Source organism: Heterodontus francisci, chromosome 27, assembly GCF_036365525.1.
Source record: "Heterodontus francisci isolate sHetFra1 chromosome 27, sHetFra1.hap1, whole genome shotgun sequence".
Classification (NCBI taxonomy): Eukaryota; Metazoa; Chordata; class Chondrichthyes; order Heterodontiformes; family Heterodontidae; genus Heterodontus; species Heterodontus francisci.
The window spans coordinates 13516832-13536749 of record NC_090397.1 but is presented as its reverse complement, the minus strand read 5'-3'; the positions used below and the strand labels follow the sequence as shown (position 1 = coordinate 13536749).

The 19918-nt window shown below is 46.5% G+C and overlaps 1 protein-coding gene across 3 annotated transcripts in view; it reads right to left on the bottom strand.

Moving 5' to 3' along the window:
- dnai7 (dynein axonemal intermediate chain 7) overlaps nt 1–19918 on the bottom strand; it is a 121560-nt gene that overhangs the window by 68664 nt on the left and 32978 nt on the right. For all 3 annotated transcript variants that reach the window (XM_068058879.1, XM_068058880.1, XM_068058881.1), the window contains one exon: nt 3737–4103. In XM_068058879.1, the coding sequence (XP_067914980.1) occupies nt 3737–4103 (367 nt within the window). The remainder of the gene's footprint in view (nt 1–3736; nt 4104–19918) is intronic.

Genomic DNA, 19918 nt, shown 5'->3' with positions numbered 1-19918 from the left:
GTAGGGATTGTGGTTCATAAAGTTAAAGAGTTAAAGTTAAAGATGGAACAAATAGCCCAATCCTATTATTGCAATCAAATTAAATGAATAATAGCTGAATGTTCAATCATCAGTCAATATCCTCCAGATGCTTTGTTATTTATATAGCTATTGACTAAGTATCTTTTCATTATTATAAAATATGGCACTGCAAGCCTAAAATTCTTTATTCCTTCCATAAAATATTTCTCAAATATTATATTAGTGAAACAGATTCCAGATTTAATGTCCTCATGATGAACTGAATTTATTAAATTACAAAATGTATAATTTTACTTATAAAAGCGAACGAGTAAAGCAAAATAATTGGTATGTAATAAGCTTGTTCAATAAAACATGGCTGCAATTTTCATCCCTACCCATTTGATATGATCTCCTCCAACAAGAGAGAATCCAATCATCTCCCTTTGACATTCAGCAGCATTATCATTGTCAAATCCTCCAGCATCAACGTCCTGGGTTTTACCATTGTTCTGAAACTTAATGGACCAGCCATATAAATACTGTGGCTACAACAGCCGGTCAGAGATTGGGAATTCTGCGGTAAGTCACTTCCTAATTCCTCAAGCCTGGCAGGAGTGTGATGGAATGCTCCCCATTTGCCTGAATGAGTGCAACTCCAACATCACTTAAGAAGCCCAACACAATCCAGGACAAAGCAGCTCGCTCAATTGGCACCTCATCCATCACCTTAAACATTCAGTCCCTCCACCACCAACGCAGTGTGCCTGTGGTGTGCACCATATACAAGATGCTCTGCAACAACTCGCCAAGGCCCCTTCAAGCACACTTTCCAATCCTGCAACCTAGAAGGACAAGAGCAGCAGATGCATGGGAACAGCATCACCTGCAATTTACCCTCCAAGTCACACAGCACCCTGACTTGGAAATATTTATTTATTTAGAGATACAGCACTGAAACAGGCCCTTTGGCCCACCGAGTCTGTGCCGACCAAGAACCACCCATTTATACTAACCCTACAGTAATCCCATATTCCCTACCACCTACCTACACTAGGGGCAACTTACAATGGCCAATTTACCTATCACCTGCAAGTCTTTGGCGGTGGGAGGAAATCGGAGCACCCGGCGAAAACCCACACAGTCACAGGGAGAACTTGCAAACTCCGCACAGGCAGTACCCAGAATTGAACCCGGGTCCCTGGAGCTGTGAGGCTGCGGTGTTAACCACTGCACCACTGTGTCGTCACTGTGCCTATATTGCTGTTCCTTCCCTGTTGCGGAGTCAAAATCTTGGAACTCCCACCCGAACAGCACCATGGATGTATCTACAACACATGGATTACAGAGGTTGGAGATGGGGATTCACTTGATGAAACCTCCAGGAATACACTGAAACAGAGTTGGCAACCCTAGCTGGAAGACCTTATTGCTGCTATGCAAAGAAGGCCTCAAGCATTAGAGATCTTCTTCCTGACCTTGAACAGAAGGAACTTAGAATCTGATGGGTTCCAACCAGTGGCCGCCAGTGGTCTCAGGTGTTAAAGCCAGCTTCTTTAGTTGCACTCCAAATGGCTGGTTAACCAGCAATCAAAGAGAAAAAGGTGCTCAAACAGCCCTCTCTCCTGAATTCCATATTACAATGCATGCAGCTGTTGTGAACAGAGTGCTGTGAACACAACCCTGAGATGAGCCAGGAGTCTCAAGTCAACAGAAAGTGGATGAAGAGCCAATGTGACATGCCGACATCCTGTTTCCCTCTCCTCTGCACCTGGGAACTGAGTATTATTTTCTGGTGTGTACAAAAGGGATAACTGAGCCATTATCTATGTGAAGTTTATGAACCTCCATTACAATTGAGAGACACACTCTACACATAGTTCTAAATTTAGTGTTATCAATCCAGCTTTGCCTAGGGACTAATATCTCTAGAGTTTGCTTTGGGGCCAGGCTGGCAGTATATATACTTCCAGCAAAATTTAATTACACTCTGGGTTGTCTCATGCTACTACTGGCATGCCAAAGGGTACTGTAGAGCTGGTGAGGTCGCCCTGTTATACACTCCGCTTGATCTTCCTTTCCACTGATGTCTCACATAATGAGCGGGTGATCCAATACCATCAATTTTCCACCACCACTGAAAATAAAAGTACCCTGAGTTACTGAGGGTGAAACCCCTCTTGGATGAGAGCACAGTATGGTCAATTGTGAACCAGTCCCTGCTTTTACACCTATTCTACATATTCTATTGGCTTGTCAGCCATGGTTCAGTTGGTAGCACTCTTATCTCTGAGTCATAAGGTTGTGGATTCAGGTCCCATTCTGGGACTGAGCTCAAATCCTGGCTGACACTCCCAGTGTAGTACTGAGGGCGTGCTGTACTGTCAGTGGTGCCATCTTTCAGATCAGACATCAAACTAAGGCTCCACCTGCCCTCTCAAGTGGATATAAAAGATCCCACGGCACTGTCTTGAAGAACAGCAGGAGAGTTCTCCCTGGTGTCCCAGCCAATACATTAACTTGCTGCAGTAGGTTCTTGGATAAGACGTCGGTTTATATCCCAGGGTAGGATTTCTACAATAAGGTAATAGCCAGCTACCAGCACTGGTCAGAAAGCTGTGGGCAGCACATCTGCAATCTTCCAATTGGCACTCAGAGCAGACCAGGTACCTCATAATCAAGGGCTTGTAAATTAATCCTTCAAGCAAAGATGCGAATTTGTGAGACATAAGTAAAACAAAACTGAAAGTATCGTTGTGTGAGTATCAAATGCCAATCTTACTGGCTTTGAAATTCAACTAGACTAGGCTATCTTTCTAACTCACACTACTGATGCAAAGTCTCTTATAATTCAAGGTGTTTGTAGAAAACTATAAATAACAAACTGCGAAACAACAGATCTAACAACGCAAGTTAGCCTGTATCGCAAAAAAGAGGAAAAGGAGTCTCCAAGATGCAGAAGAGGAAGAAAGATAAATTCTCTAATCCCTGCATGGGAGTGTGGCATTTTTTATACATGTGTTTTCATATTGCTGGAATCAACAAGTTACAGTATCATATAGAGTATTTCTCAGAGAGTAATCCATCACTTCAGTTCAAGACAAACTAGTTGTGGTGTTCTTCATTAATGCAAATTGATAAACTGAGGATAGTTCTTGGCAAGCATCTTAGGCCATTATCAGATAATTCAATATTGATGAGTAGCTAATTTGATTTAATTAAAATATGAGGTGTTGTTCTGCTTCCTTTGTTCCAAAATGTATGTCTGCGTGGATGAGGGGGGTGTGGCAGTGGTGTTGAGGGGGGTGTCACATTTCGAAGGATAAGCCACAGCTAGGAGTTGTGACTTTAAATGACAGCTGTTTCTGAGACCTGTGACAAGTGGGCAGGCACTTGATTGGCTGCAGCTTGAGGCCACAAATTTCCTCTTATAGATTCATATTGGCAGCCTGCAGGCAGTCTAAAGTTAGAGAGAACATCCAGCCTGTTTTGAATTTCACTGTCATCAGCTGTAAAATGTCTTAAACTAGAGACAATTTAATGGGACAGATAAGGTAGAGAAAGTTTATAGTATATGGACTACTGCTTAAGACCTGTATTTAGAGAGAAAAGAAGTATGAATATGAAGGCATTAAACCACCCTAAATATATCACATTTCAGATTTACTGGAAATCATGTAACCATTGATTAAACTACCTAGACATGCTTCTAAATTGCAACCCAACATCTCCATACCATTGTTATTGTTGGTCGGAGAGACTTTGCTTCTTCATCAATCATTTGCTTGACTTCAAATGCTTGTTGCTCTTCAAAAGTTTTTTCTTCATCAATAAAGTTTTGTTCTTCAATAACTTTCTCACCTTCAATAGCTTGGTGTTCCTCATCCTCTGCCTGTACATTCTCATACTCCTGTAAACCCTCCCTAATTTCAACTGCAAAGGACTTAATTTTAAAAGCTCTCTGTTGATCATAAAAAGTACGGCTGCGGCAAGATATGTGGTCATATTGGGTGTGTAAGATCCGCACAGCAATGTCACTCATGGCCAAGGGTTTAGGAAGTTCAAATTCCATATGGTAATTGGCAAATGCATAGCCTTTGAACCTATGATAAAATCAGAAATTATTTTAAACAGTGTATTCTGTTTTAGTAACTATCCTATACTAGATTAAAAGTGCAATAGTTTGCTGACTAACTAAGCTCGAGTAAAAACAATCATCCTCAAATGCCCAATAAGATCAGGTGCATTTCAAACATGCGCTTCATTTGCTGAGTAAGGTTACCCATTGTGTTGCAATCATGGGAACCCTCTCAGATGTCTAAGTTTCAAAATTGTTGAATAAAATAAACTCAAGTGGCTAGAACTTGCTTCTATAATAATGAAAATTTAGCAGCTCATCATAATACCTCAGTAATGACCCTTCAAGGTGTCTTCAACAGATAATCAGTTGCTTAATCATCATGCAAATCAAAGTTTGTATATCCAGCCTTGGAGAGTGCAATTCTTCTGTAAAGTGTCTTAACAACAATTGGGAATACCCAATTTCACAATGAAACTGTGTTTGTGCTCGTAAGCTCTCTCAAGGAGAACACAAAAGCAAATTTTTGTGAGCAGGTGATAGTCCCCAAAAATGCAAAGGACTACGCACCATGCATGGCAGCATGCCACTCAAAGAGTCAACATTATTTCAACTACAAGGAGGACCATGCTAGAGGCCCAGAAACATTTGCATAGCTTAAATAAAAAGGCAAGACATAAAATGTTTTTTGTAAAATACTGACAGTGCAGGACATGAAAGAGAATAATAGCTGTTAAAAGACTATGCACAAAATTGCTTACTAATACAAAGAGGGTTATTTTAACCTAACTCGCTGGGCAGAATTTTATGGAGGCAGCAGGGGTCTCAGCCACTGGCTTGGGAGCCAGTGAGAGACCCATGCTACCTCCTCTGGGAAGGCCCACCAGTATAACGAGCCAATCAGACGATTGAGAGGTCACAAGCGGGCCTTCCCCGGGATCAGGACCCTGGAGGTGGGGGTGGGGGGGGGAGTGCTGAGAGTTGCTGGCCAATCAGAGGCCTGCAGTTCTTTTGCTCAGCAGCACCACTGGGGAGGCAGTGGCTGCTGCTGGAACACCCACTGGAGGCCCAGGATTGCGGACCAACCCAGGCCACAGGGCGGAAGAGGTTTTGCAGGATGGGAGTCACAGCAGAGGGGCGTGTAAGGGGTTGGCAGCAAGGGCAAGGGGTGGCTCTCAGTGGACCCCACCCTTCCCGATGCTGGGTCTCTCAATCAGGCCTTTGAACAAGTGACCCCTCCCCACCACCTGCCATGGACTTAATTAGGGTGGAGGCAGGAAGGTTGTGGGGTCCCCACCTGCCACCATCCTACGCAATTAAATGCCCTCCCTGCCTCCAAGACCGCCAAGGGGGAGAGCATAAAATGCCACCTGCTGTGTGGAAAACCCACAGGATTGAGTGGAACATTGATTTTACATCGAGCCTAATATTTGTCTCACTGACTTCACTAGAGTGTAATACCAGTGTTGCACCCAATCTCATCAATTTTTCAACCAGTGGATTAGGTTACAATTTCCCTCCAAAGAAATGTTAGCAAAGGTGCCACAACTAACATCTTAGAAGCCAATATGGCAGGGTTATGCAAATGACATTACACAGGGCATTGTGCAACCCCACCCCCCAGCTTAATAAATTCATTCCATCTCTGTTGGGGTGAACCAAGCTTTTAAAATCTCTAAAAAGCCATACTTTTCTGTGCTACATTGGCCCTGAACTCAAGCATCTTATTCCTAAAGTTTGTGACATTTAGATTTAGGTATTTTCAAGTAATCTCTATCCTTTCATACTTCATTTAGTCTCTCTACTTTTGTTTACTTTGCCTGAATTTACTTTCTCCCCCCTCTCTCGACTACCTTCCAAGCTTTGCTTACCTGTAAAGAATCTTATCCTCTCCCCCTCCACATTGAATTTAGATGAATATGAGCTCCTTCCTCTGCATAGAAAGTTCATGTTTCTGGACTTGCTCTGCAGTCCACTTCTCCTGTATTAATCTGGTTTATCAGTGATTGAGAAGCTCAACCTGACCTGTTAACCTTTCTTCTCTCTTTTCAGATGAACCTTTTATGTATTTCCAGCATTTTCCATTGTTCCCTTATTTTATTAAGTAACTCTTCGTGCACATCCTAACTATTTTTTTGTTCATCACTTTTCAACCATGTGACGAATTGCACAACCTTTTTAAAACAGTTTAAACAATTGGAAGTATTTTCATTGCTTTGCAGCTGTTTATTGATTATTTTTGGGCTATTATTTTAAATATATCTTAAATAAAGACTCAGCATTAAAGGTAACCTACATATTTAGGACAATTACATTTCTTTTATAGTCAATTATTTCCCATCACATACTACAAACTGGACAAGTCAGGTAAAGATGGAACTGCCACAATTATTCTCTCTGATCAGGAACCCTTGGATTAGGTCGTGGTCTGAATGTGATATACGACCGTTCAAAATTTGCAATTAAACGAGTTAATTGTATTAGTCCCCATCATCATTGGCTCGGTTCAGGTTTTAGCATTAAATTAAACGTATGCTGGAACTTGTAAACTAGCACTAATATTGCTCAAATTAGCGTTAATGCACAGACTACCACTTTTTGCAGTAAGTGCTGGAAATACTCAGCAGGTCAGGCAGCATCTGTGGAGAGAGAAACAGAGTTAATGAGCTGGATTTTATCCGGCCAACAGGAGTGGGGGTGGTGGCGTGGGCAGCCGAAAAATCAGAGTGGATGCACTCGCCCAAAATCCTGAAGTTGTGATGTCGGTTCCGGATTTTGTCAGTGGCAGGAAAGCTCCAAGGTGGTGTTATTGCCACAAAGCAGTGGGACTGCAATTTAAATTGGTGAATAGCTCGTTCGAATGTATTTGCATTGAATGAAAGCCAATTTGATTGGGTGTTTTACATTACTGTTTTAAATTGTTTTAGTCAACGGCGCACAGGGATCACATGCTTTCAGATCCCCGGCCGTTTAAAGGTTGCAGCACCGAGGCGAGGCCTCAGTGATGCTGCAGGAAGGCAGCCATGGGGAGCAGTGGCTCAGGGTAGTGGGGGGAGCGGAGGCCATTGTTGGCCTGCAGTGCTGGGCTCTCCACGAGGGTGGGCGCACTCTTAGGTGCAAGGGTAGGGTAGATGCAAGCGTGGGTGCAAGGAGTAGGGTGGGCCCAGTCTCGGGTGCAAGGGTAGGGCAGATGCAAGCGTGGGTGCAATCTTGGGTGCAAGGGTAGGGTGGGCGCAGTCTCAGTGAGGGGCTCTCTGCAAGGGTGGGCACCGAGGGGCATGAGAGGAGAGTAGCAATGGGCAGGTCCCAAGGCAAGCTCGCCTCTGCAAGGAAAGCACATGGGAGGGGCAGAAATCAGCTGGCAAGGGTCTCATACACCCAGTCTTTGTGCACCCTTGTGCTGCATAGCAATGGCTGAGATGCAGAGAGGGCAGGATCTGACTCGGCCCACCCGTGAAGCTCCAATATGAAAGCAGCAGCAGCTGGCCACACCAAGAAGGGCCTATCTGCTCCAGTGAGCATACCGGATTCACCTCAGCTACCTCCAAATGTCTGAGTGGCAGTGTCAGCGAAGATTGTCGCTCTCCAGGGAGGCCGTCACCAACTTATGCGCCATGCTGCAGGAAAAGCTGTGAGCCATCAGCTTGCCACGGCCCCGAAGATCACTGTGGCACCCAACCTCTATGCGTCTGTCTCTTTCCAGGGACCCACTGGGGATATAGAATCATAGAATTGTTAAAGTGCAGAAGGAGGCCATTCGGTGGATCGTATCTGCTCCAGCTCTCCAAAAGAGCAATTCACTGAGTTCCATTCTCCTGCCTTCTCCCCATAACATTGCGCATTCTTCTTTCTCAAATAACAGTCTAATTCCCTTTTGAAGATTCAATTGAACCTGCCTCCACCACACTCTCAGGCAGTGCATTCCAGATCTTAACCACTCATTGCATAAAAAGTTTTTTCTCATTTCACTTTTGCTTGTTTTACCAATTACTTTAAATCTGTGCCCTCTCATTCTCGATCCTTTCAAGAATGGGAGCAGTTTCCCCCTATCTACCCTGTCCAGGCCCCTCATGATTTTGAATACCTCAATAAAATCTCCTCTCAGCCTTCTCTTAGTCATAGAGTTATACAGCACAGAAACAGGCCCTTCGGCCCATTGTGTCCGTGCCGCCCATCAAGCACCTAACTATTCAAATCCCATTTTCCAGCACTTGGCCCGTAGCCCTGTATGCTATGGTGTTTCAAGTGCTCATCTAAACACTTCTTAAATGTTGTGAGGGTTCCTGCCTCTACCACCTCTTCAGGCAGTGCATTCCAGATTCCAACCAACCTCCAGGTGAAATTTTTTTCCCTCAAATCCCCTCTAAACCTCCTGCCCCTTACCTTAAATCTATGCCCCCTGGTGATTGACCCCTCCGCTAAGGGAAAAAGTTTCTTCCTATCTAACCAATCAGTGCCCCTCATAATCTTGTATACCTCAATCATGTCCCCCCTCAGCCTTCTCTGCTCCAAGGAAAACAACCCTAGCATTTTCAGTGTCTCTTCATAGCTGAAAAAGCACTGGGTGTACTGACTTGAAGCTGCATTAGAGTGCTAAAGTGGGAGTTTTGTGACTGAGGGAGTTCCGTGAAGAGGGAGCGAGGAGCTCCTTTCATTCCTTACCTGTCCTCAAAGAGCGTGAGGGGAGCCGAGAGTTTCCAAAGAGCACAGCTGACTGGTGAGTAAGTCCTGGTGGGTATTTTTCAAACTGGATTGAATTGTAAGTCATTGTTTTAGCAAGACTTAGTTGATTTTTTTTATTATAACAGTCTTCTAAAGTTTTAAATTTAAAGGGTTTAGTCATGGCAGGAGAGCTTAAAGCCGTAGTTTGCTCCTCTTGCTGCATGTGGGAATCTGGTAACATTTCCAGTCCCCAGGACCAGCATGTGTGCAGCAAGTGTGTCCAGGTGCGGCTCCTGGAAGCTCAGGTTTCAGAGCTGGAATGGCGGCTGGAAACACTGTGGAGCATCCGCGAGCCTGAGAGCATCGTGGATAGCACGTTTAGAGAGGTGGTCACACCACAGCTGAAGGGACTTGAGGAAGGAAGGGAATGGGTGATCACCAGGCAGTCCAAGAGAATCAGGCAGGTTGTTCAGGAGTCCCCTGGGGTCCTGCTTGCAAATCGGTATTCTATTTTAGAGGCTGATGAGGCTGGTTTATCCAGGGAGTGCGGACAGAGCCAAGCTTCTGGCACCACAAGCAGCCTGTCTGCACAGGAAGGGGGAAAGAGAGGAAGAGTAATAGTAATAGGGGATTCTATAGTCAGGGGAACCAATAGGTGCTACTGTGGCCGTCAACGTGACTCCAGGATGATGTGTTGCCTCCCTGATGCCAGGGTCCAGGATGTCACTGAACGGCTGCAGGGCATCCTGAAGGGGGAGGGTGATAAGGCAGAGGTCATGGTACATGTTGATACCAATGACATCGGTAGAAAGAGGGAGGAGGTCTTGCATCAAGAATTCAGGGAGTTAGGCAGTAAACTAAAAAGCAGGACCTCTCGGGTTGTAATCTCTGGATTACCCCCAGTGCCACGTGCTAGCTAGTACAGAAATAGGAGAATAGCACAGATGAATGCATGGCTTAAGAGTTGATGCAGGAGGGAGGGTTTTAGATTCCTGGACCACTGGGACCGTTTCTGGGGAAGGTGGGACCTGTACAAGCAGGACGGTCTACATCTGAACCAGAGGGGGACTAACATCCTTGCTGGCGAGTTTGCTAGTGCTGTTGGGAGGAGTTTAAACTAATTTGGCAGGTGGAGGGGATGCAGACTCCTAGCAGAATAGAGACACAGCTAAACACAGGAAAGCAAACAAGTCAGAGGGAATACAGCGGAAGTAAGTTTCAAGGGAGTAAGACCAGGATGGATGGCCTCTACTTTAATGCCAGGAGTTAAGGGCAAGGATTGACACGTGAAATTGTGATATAGTAGCCATCATGGAGACATGGTTGAGGCAGGGGCAGGATTGGCAGCTCAATACCACGGGATATAGAATCTTCAGGCAAGACAGAGGAGGGGGTAAAAGAGGAGGGGGCATTGTAATATTTGTTAAGGAGTCATTTACTGCAGTAAGGAGAGATATCTTAGAGGGGGCATCAAATGAAGCCTTATGCGTGGAATTTAGGAATGAAAAAGGGACAGCCACATTGCTAGATGTTTATTATAGACCCCAGATAGTCAGCGGGAAAATGAGGAGCAAATATGTGCGCAATTCGCAGAGGTGTGTAAAAATAATAATAGGGTAATTATATTAGGTGATTTTAACATTCCCAACATTACTTGGGATAGTCGTCATGTTAAGGGCTTAGATGGAGTGGAGTTCTTAAAATGTATACAGGAGAACTTTTTAGCTCAATATGTAGAGGATCCAACAAAGGAGGGTGCAGTGCTGGACCTAATTCTGGGGAATGAAGCTGGAGAGGTGGTTGATGTGTTGGTGGGGGAGCATTTTGGTGATAGTGACCACAACATGGTACAATTTAAGCTTAAAGAAATAGACAAGTTGCAAAAAAAGCTTTTGGATTGGGGGAGAACGAATTTTAGTAAAATAAGGCAGGATCTGGCCAAGGTAAACTGGAAAGAGTTACTAGTCAGGAAACCTACAGAAGAGCAGTGGGGGGTGTTCAAAAAGGAAATGGTGAGGGTACAGGCCCAACATGTTCCCTCTAGGGGAATAGTTAGGAGCAACAAGCCCAGAGCACCATGGATGACAAGAGACATTCAGGGTACGATGAGAAGAAAAGAGAGGCTTTTAGCAAATACAAGGAGAGCAAATCAACGGAAGCATTAGTGGAGTACAGAAGGTGCAGGATTTTTTTTTTAATTCATTCATGGGATGTAGGCATCACTGGCCAGGCCAGCATTTATTGCCCATCCCTACGTGCCCTTGAGAAGGTGGTGGTGAGCTGCCTTCTTGAACCGCTGCAGTCCATGTGGGGTAGGTACACACACAGTGCTGTTAGGAAGGGAGTTCCAGGATTTTGACCCAGTGACATTGAAGGAATGGCGATATAGTTCCAAGGCAGGATGGTGTGTGACTTGGAGGGGAACTTGCAAGTGGTGGTTTTCCCATGTATTTGCTGCCCTTGTCCTTCTAGTTGGTAGAGGTCACGGGTTTGGAAGGTGTTGCCTAAGGTGACTTGGTGCATAGCTGCAGTGCATCTTGTAGATGGTACACACTGCTGTCACTGTGCGTTGGTGGTGGAGGGAGTGAATGTTTGTAGATGGAACGCCAATCAAGCAGGCTGCTTTGTCCTGGATGGTGTCGAGCTTCTTGAGTGTTGTTGGAGCTGCACCCATCCAGGCAAGTGGAGAGTATTCCATCACACTCCTGACTTGTGCCTTGTAGATGGTGGACAGGCTTTGGGGAGTCAGGAGGTGAGTTACTCGCCTCAGGATTCTTAGCCTCTGACCTGCTCTTGTAGCCACGGTATTTATATGGCTATTCCAGTTCAGTTTCTGGTCAATGGTAGCCCCTAGGATGTTGATAATGGGGGAGTCAGTGATGGTAATGCCATTGAATGTCAAGGGGAGATGGTCAGATTCTCTCTTATTGGAGATGGTCATTGCCTGGCACTTGTGTGGCGCGAATGTTACTTGCCAATTATCAGCCCAAGCCTGGATATTGTCCAGGTCTTGCTGCATTTCTGCATGGACTGCTTCAGTATCTGAGGAGTCATGAATGGTGCTGAACATTGTGCAATCATCAGCGAACATCCCCACTTCTAACCTTATGATTGAAGGAAGGTCATTGATGAAGCAGCTGAAGATGGTTGGGCCTAGGACACTACCCTGAGGAACTCCTGCAGTGATGTCCTGGAGCTCAGATGATTGACCTCCAACAACCACAACCATCTTCCTTTGCGCTACGTATGACTCCAGCCAGCGGAGGGTTTTCCCCCTGGTTCCCATTGACCTCAGGTTTGCTAGGGCTCCTTGACGCCATACTCTGTCAAATGCTGCCTTGATGTCAAGGGCAGTCACTCTCACCTCACCTCTTGAGTTCAACTCTTTTGTCCATGTTTGAACCAAGGCTGTAATGAGGTCAGGAGCTGAGTGGCCCTGGCAGAACCCAAACTGAGTGTCACTGAGCAGGTTATTGCTAAGCAAGTGCCGCTTGATGGCACTGTTGATGACACATTCCATCACTTTACTACCGATTGAGAATAGGCTGATGGGGCGGTAATTGGCCGGGTTGGACTTGTCCTGCTTTTTGTGTACAGGATATACCTGGGCAATTTTCCACATTGCAGGGTAGATGCCAGTGTTGTAGCTGTACTGGAACAGCTTGGCGAGGGGCACAGCAAGTTCTGGAGCACAGGTCTTCAGTACTATTGCCGGAATATTGTCAGGGCCCATAGCTTTTGCAGTATCCAGTGCCTTCAGTCGTTTCTTGATATCGAATTGGCTGAAGTCTGGCATTTGTGATGCTGGGGACTTCAGGAGGAGGCCAAGATGGATCATCAACTCGGCACTTTTGGCTGAAGATTGTTGCAAATGGTTCAGCCTTATCTTTCGCACTGATGTGCTGAGCTCCCCCATCATTGAGGATGGGGATATTTGTGGAGCCACCTCCTCCAGTTAGTTTTTTAATTGTCCACCACCATTCACGGCAGGATGTGGCAGGACTGCAGAGCTTAGATCTGAACCGTTGGTTATGGGATCGCTTAGCTCTGTCTATCGCATGCTGTTTATGCAGTTTGGCATGCAAGTAGTCCTGGGTTGCAGCTTCACCAGGTTGACACCTCATTTTGAGGTATGCCTGGTGCTGCTCCTGGCATGCCCTCCTGCACTTTTCATTGAACCAGGGTTGGTCTCCTGGTTTGATGGTAATGGTAGAGTGGGGGATATGCCGGGCCATGAGGTTACAGATTGTGGTTGAGTACAATTCTGCTGCTGCTGATGGCCCACAGCGCCTCATGGATGCCCAGTTTTGCATTGCTAGATCTGTTCGAAATCTATCCCATTTCGCACAGTGATAGTGTCACACAACATGATGGACGGTTTCCTCAATGTGAAGGCGGGACTTCGTCTCCACAAGGACTGGGCGGTGGTCACTCCTACCAATATTGTCATGGACAGAAGCACCTGGGGCAGGCAGATTGGTGAGGATGAGGTCAAGTATGTTTTTCCCTCGTGTTGGTTCCCCCACCGCCTGCCGCAGACCCAGTCTCGCAGCTATGTCCTTGAGGACTCGGCCAGCTCTGTCAGTAGTGGTGCTACCGAGCCACTCTTGGTGATGGACCTTGAAGTCCCCCACCCAGAGTACATTTTGTGCCCTTGCCACCCTCAGTGCTTCCTCCAAGTGGTGTTCAACATGGAGGAGTATTGAGTCATCAGCTGAGGGAGGGCGGTAGGTGATAATCAGTAGGAGGTTATCTTGCCCATGTTTGACCTGATGCCATGAGACTTCATGGGTTCCAGAGTCGATGTTAAGGACTCCCAGGGCAACTCCCTTCCTTCTGTACACCACTGTGCCGCCACCTCTGGTGGGTCTGTCCTGCCGGTGGGACAGGACATATCCGGGGATGGTGATGGCAGTGTCTGGGACATTGTCTGTAAGGTGTGATTCCGTGAGTATGACTATGTCAGGCTGTTGCTTGACTAGTCTGTGGAACAGCTCTCCCAACTTTGGCACAAGCCCCCAGATGTTAGTAAGGAGGAATTTGCAGGGTTGATAGGGATGGGTTTGCCGTTGTCGTTTCCGGTGCCTAGGTCGATGCCAGGTGGTCCGTCCGGTTTCACATTGAGGATGGAGCTTACGAAAGCAATTAGGAGAGCAAAGAGGGGATTTGAGAAAGCTCTGGCTGGTAAAAGTAGGGAAAATCCCAAGATATTCTATAAGTATATCAATAGGAAGAGGATAACCAGGGAAAGAGTAGGATCCATTAGGGACCAAGGGGGATATTTGTGAGTGGAGCCAGAGGACATTGGTCAGGTGTTGAATGAATACTTCACATCTGTCTTCACCCAAGAGAATGAGGATGTAGACATGGAACTCAGAGAGAGACTGTGAGGTTCTTGAGCAAACTGTCATTGGGAGTGACAAGGTATTGGAGGTTTTAGCAGGCTTAAAGGTGGACAAATCTCCAGGTCTGGATGATTTGTGTCCCAGGATGCTGTGGGAGGCGAGGGTGGAGATTGCAGGGGCTCTGACCCAAATTTTTAATTCCTCTCTGGCCACGGGGGAGGTACCAGAGGACTGGAGAACAGCTAATGTAGTCCCACTATTTATGAAAGGTTGTAGGGATAAGCTAGGGAACTACAGACCAGTGAGTCTCACGTCAGTGGTAGGAAAACTATTGGAGAAAATTCTGAAGGAGAGAATCTATCTCCACTTGGAGAGGCAAAATTTGATTAGGAATAGTCAGCATGGCTTTGTCAGAGGGAGGTCATGCCTAACAAATTTGATTGAATTTTTTGAGCATGTGACCAGGTGTGTAGATGAGGGTAGTGCAGTTGATGTAGTTTACAAGGATTTCAGCAAAGCCTTTGACAAGGTCCCACATGGGAGACTTATCAAGAAAGCAAATGCACATGGGATACAGGGTAACTTGATAAGGTGGATTCAAAATTGGCGTAGCTGTAGTAGACAGAGAGTGATGACAGATGGCTGTTAGTGACTGGAAGCCAGTGTCCAGTGGCGTACCATAGGGATCTGTGCTGGGTCCCCTATTGTTTGTCATTTATGTAAATGACAGAGATGACTATGTGGGGGGTAGGATCAGTAAGTTCGCGGATGACACAAAGATTGTTCGTGTGGTTAACAGTGAGGTTGAGTGTCTTGGGTTACAGCAAGATATAGACGGGATGGTCAAATGGGCAGAAAAGTGGTAGATGGAATTTAACCCTGAAAAGCGTGAGGTTATATACTTTGGAAGGAATAATGTGACACGGAGGTATTCAATGAATGGCCTGACACTGGGAAGTTCCGAGGAACAAAGGGACCTTGGTGTGTTTGTCCATAGATCTCTGAAGGCAGAAGGGCAGGTTAATAGGGTGGTGAAAAAGGCATATGGGACACTTGCCTTTATCAATCGAGGCATAGATTACAAAAGCAGGGACGTCATGTTGGAGTTGTACAGAACGCTGGTAAGGCCACAACTGGAGTACTGTGTGCAATTCTGGTCGCCATATTATAGGAAGAATGTGATTGCATTGGAGGGGGTGCAGAGGCAATTCGCCAGAATGTTGCTTGGGATGGAACATTTAAGCTATGAAGAGAGGTTGGATAGGCTTAGGTTGTTTTCACCGGAGCAGAGAAGAATGAGGGGTGACCTGATCGAGGTGTACAAGATTATGAGGGGCATGGACAGGGTGGATAGGGAGCAGCTGTTCCCCTTCGTTGAAGGGTCAGTTACAAGGGGACATAAGTTTAAGGTGAGGGGCAGAAAGTTTAAGGGGGATTTGAGGAAGAACTTTTTTACCCAGAGGGTGGTGACGGTCTGGAATGCACTGCCTGGGAGGGTGGTAGAGGCGAGTTGCCTCACATCCTTTAAAAAGTACCTGGATGAGCACTTGGCACGTCATAACATTCAAGGCTATGGGCCAAGTGCTGGCAAATGGGATTAGGTAGACAGGTCAGGTGTCTTTAATGCATCGGTGCAGACTTGATGGGCCGAAGGGCCTCTTCTGCACTGTATTATTCTGTGATTCTGTGAAATGAAATACACCTTTTACGACACCACCAATTTTCGTGTCATCTGCGAACTAACTTATCATACCTCCTATATTAATGTCTAAATCTTCCCTAATCTATATTCAAAACTGAAATTCCTCATCCTTGGAACCATTCTAGTGAATCTCCTCTGTACCCTCTCCAGTGCAATCACATCCTTCCTATAGTGTGGTGCCCAGAACTGTACACAGTACTCCAGCTGTGGCCTAACTAGCATTTTATACAGCTCCATCATAACCTCCCTGCTCTTATATTCTATGCCTCGGCTGATAAAGGCAAGTATCCCATATGCCTTCCTAACCACCTTATCTACCTGTGCTGCTGCCTTCAGTGATCTATGGACAAGTATGCCAAGGCCCCTCTGACCCTCTGTACTTCCTAGGGTCCTACCACCCATTGTATATTCCCTTGCCTTGTTAGTCCTCCCAAAATGCATCACCTCACACTTCTCAGGATTAAATTCCATTTGCCACAGCTCCGCCCATCTATATCATCCTGTAATCTAAGGCTTTCCTCCTCACTATTTACGACACCACCAATTTTCGTGTCATCTGCGAACTAACTTATCATACCTCCTATATTCATGTCTAAATCTTCCCCAATCTATATTCAAAACTGAAATTCCTCATCCTTGGAACCATTCTCGTGAATCTTTTCTGTACTCTCTCCAATGCCTTCACATCTTACCTAAAGTGTGGTGCCCAGAACTGGACGCAATACTCCCGCTGAGGCCGAACTAGTGTCTTATACAAATTCAACATAACTTCTTTGCTCTTGTACTCTATGCCCCTATTAATAAAGCCCAGGATACTGTATGCTTTATTAACTGCTCTCTCAACCTGGCCTGCCACCTTCAATGACTTATGCACATATACACCCAGATCCCTCTGCTCCTGTACCCCCTTTAGAATTGTACCCTTTATTTTATATTGTCTCTCCATGTTCTTCCTACCAAAATGATACACTTCACATTTCTCAGCATTGACCTTCATCTGCCACATATCCGCCCACTCCACCAATTTGTCTATGTCCTTTTGGAGTTCCACACTATCCTCCTCACAGTTCACAATGCTTCCAAGTTTCATATCATCTGCAAACTTTGAAATTGTGCCCTGTACACCAAGGTCTAGGTCATTAGCATATATCAGGAAAAGCAAGGGTTAGGGTTAGTGTTAGGGAGACCCTTGGGGAACTCCATTACAAACCTCCCTCCAACTCAAAAAACATCCATTAACCAGTACTCTTTGTTTCTGTCACTCAGACAATTTTGTATCCCTGTTGCATGAGCTATAACTTTGCTCACAAGTCTGTTGTGTGGCACTGTATCAAACGCCTTTTGAAAGTCCAAGTACGCCACATCAACAGCATTACCCTCATCAACCCTCTCTGTTACCTCCTGAAAAAACTCCAGCAAGTTAATTAAACATGATTTCCTTTCAGAAATTCATGCTGGCTTTATTTAATTAACCTGCATTTGTCCATGTGACTATTAATTTTGTCCCGAATTATTCTTTCTAGACGTTTCCCTACCACCAGGCAGCAGCCCATCACTGCATCAGGAGGTGGCTAACACCTTGTCCAAGAGGGCCGGCAATTATGTGTGATAGGGGACCGACCCTGACTGTCAAGCCGAGAGGGCCATCAGCTTCAGGTCCATCGGCCTCGGCGCTATTGCTGGATTCCCCTCGGTGCAAGGGTCATCAACTGCACACCAGGCTATCAGGCTATCAGGGAACAGCCAACAGCCTTCGTCAACAGGCAGGACTTCCATTCACTCAATGTACAACTGGTCTGCGACCACCGAAGGTGTATCCTGCTGGTGTGTGCCCGCTTCCCTGGAAGCAGCCATGATGCCTACATACTCCAACAATCCCAGGTGCCGCAGCTTTTCAGACCCCTCGCTCGCCTTCAGGGATGGATTCTCGGGGTCAAGGGCTACCCATTGAAATCATGGCTACTCACGTCTGTGAGGAACTCTCACACTGCAGCAGAGGAGAGGCACAACACCTGCCATGAGTCCATCCAAATGACCATCAAGCAGGTCATTGGTCTGCTGAAGATGAGATTCTGGTGCCTCGATCAATCTGGTGGAGCCCTGCAGTATGCCCCAGCGATGGTCTCAAGTGTTGTGGTGGTTCGCTGTGCTCTGCACAATCTAGCACAACAGAGGAGGGAGGCATTGCATGAAGAGGACATGATTGATCGCCAGTCCTCAAATGACAAGGAGGATGTGGAGGAGGCTACTGAGCAGGCACTACTGGTTCTTGCTTCCCTTGCACCAGAGGCCAGGGAGAGACACATAAAGGAGGCACGACACAATCTCATATATACCTGCTTCCAGGCACCATGATGGCCTCTCAAAGTGAACTCGAAAGACTCATATCACTGTATTCCGCCTGTCACCTCCTTCCTATCGTACTCGCCCAGATTCACCGTGTGCTTTGACGCATCTGAAATGCCGACCAAACGCAGACTGTGCCTACACTGGCAGCCCATTGAGGGAGCACGAGTGAAGGTTACATCTCACAATTCAGCAATGAAAGTATGAGCCAGTTACAGTAATGAATCTGACCTCGATTTATTACCACAATTGTAGCAACCAATGCAAAGGCCACAATTAATCGACCTGTGGAGCCCCAAGTGTGACTAGGTGCTCTTCTTTATTCGTTTTCATGTGCTTCTATGTGGTGTGACCCCTGCACTGGCAGCTTAGGTGGAGGCAGGCTGCTGGTCGGGCTGTCCCTTGGCATGGGATGACTTTGGCGCGCGTCCTCTGGCTGCCTGAGGCCTGGAGGGCCCCAGCTGGCTGAGGGGTTCCTGCACAGGTGCAGGAGCCTCCTCAGTCATTGCACCTACTGGAGCTGGGATCACTGGCAAAGGGGCTGAGGAGCCACTGTCCACACGATGAACACCCTGAGGGGAGCCCCCAGATGTGGAGGTCAGCCTCTCCTCCTCTTCCTTTTCAAGGCTTATTGAACCTCCCTGCTGACCAGAGAAGGACAAGGACCTGGAGAAGACTTCAGCCACTCTGTCCCTCTCTCATCTTGCCACTGCTGCATTCAGCTCATGGCCAAGGCGATGGTGTACAGGTCTTTTGTTTTATTCGTTCATGGGATGTGGGCATCGCTGGTCAGGCCAGCATTTATTGCCCATCCCTAATTGCCCTTGAGAAGGTGGTGGTACAACTGAGTGGCTTGCTAGGCCATTTCAGAGGGCATGTAAGAGTCAATCACATTGCTGTGGGTCTGTAGTCACATGTAGGCCAGACCAGGTAAGGACAGCAGATTTCCTTCCCTAAAGGACATTAGTGAACCAGATGGGTTTTTACAACAATTGACAATGGTTTCATGGCCATCATTAGACTAGCTTTTAATTTCAGATTTATTAATTGAATTCAAATTCCACCTTCTGTTGTGGTGGGATTTGAACCAATGTCCTCAGAGCAATACCCTGGGTCTCTGGGTTACTAGTCCAGTGACAATACCACTACACCACCACCTCCCCCCTCTGCGCACATCTGTAGGATTTGGCTCTCCGAGGATCGCCAACCTCTCGATGGAGGAAACCATGTGCTCACATACATGAGGCATGGCAACAGTGATGGCATGGATTGACTCCTCCATTGTCTACTCATGGCCATGCATTGCCTTTGGTAGCTCTGCCATATGTATCTTCTCTCTGCAACTCCAGCGTGTTCTGGGCCTGTTTCTCCTGCAAGCAGACAAAGGGACAAAGCTAGACCATGCACAAAAAACAACAGGACACTTATGCTAGTGGCAGCCTCTCGCCCTTGATGGGGTCTCTCAAAAGGCTCCGCCCACATCCATATTCGGGAGACGTAATGGGACTCAGCTTCGAAAGAAGGTGGCCTGTTGTTGAGATGTAGCCATGTACCTGACAGGATGCGCCGATGCCTCACCCCCTTGTCACCGCCTGTGTGGTCACTCCCTCCCCTTGTAGAGCTCCCTCCCACATAGCCACATCCAAGACCCGAAGAGGAGCTAGGTATTAAAGACTGGCAGAATGAAGGAAATCATTGATCCTCTTACAGCAATGGACCCAGTTCTGAAGCGGGAGTGGGGGAGGTTATGGGGCGGGGGGGGGGGATGGTGGAGTTTGTCCAGTG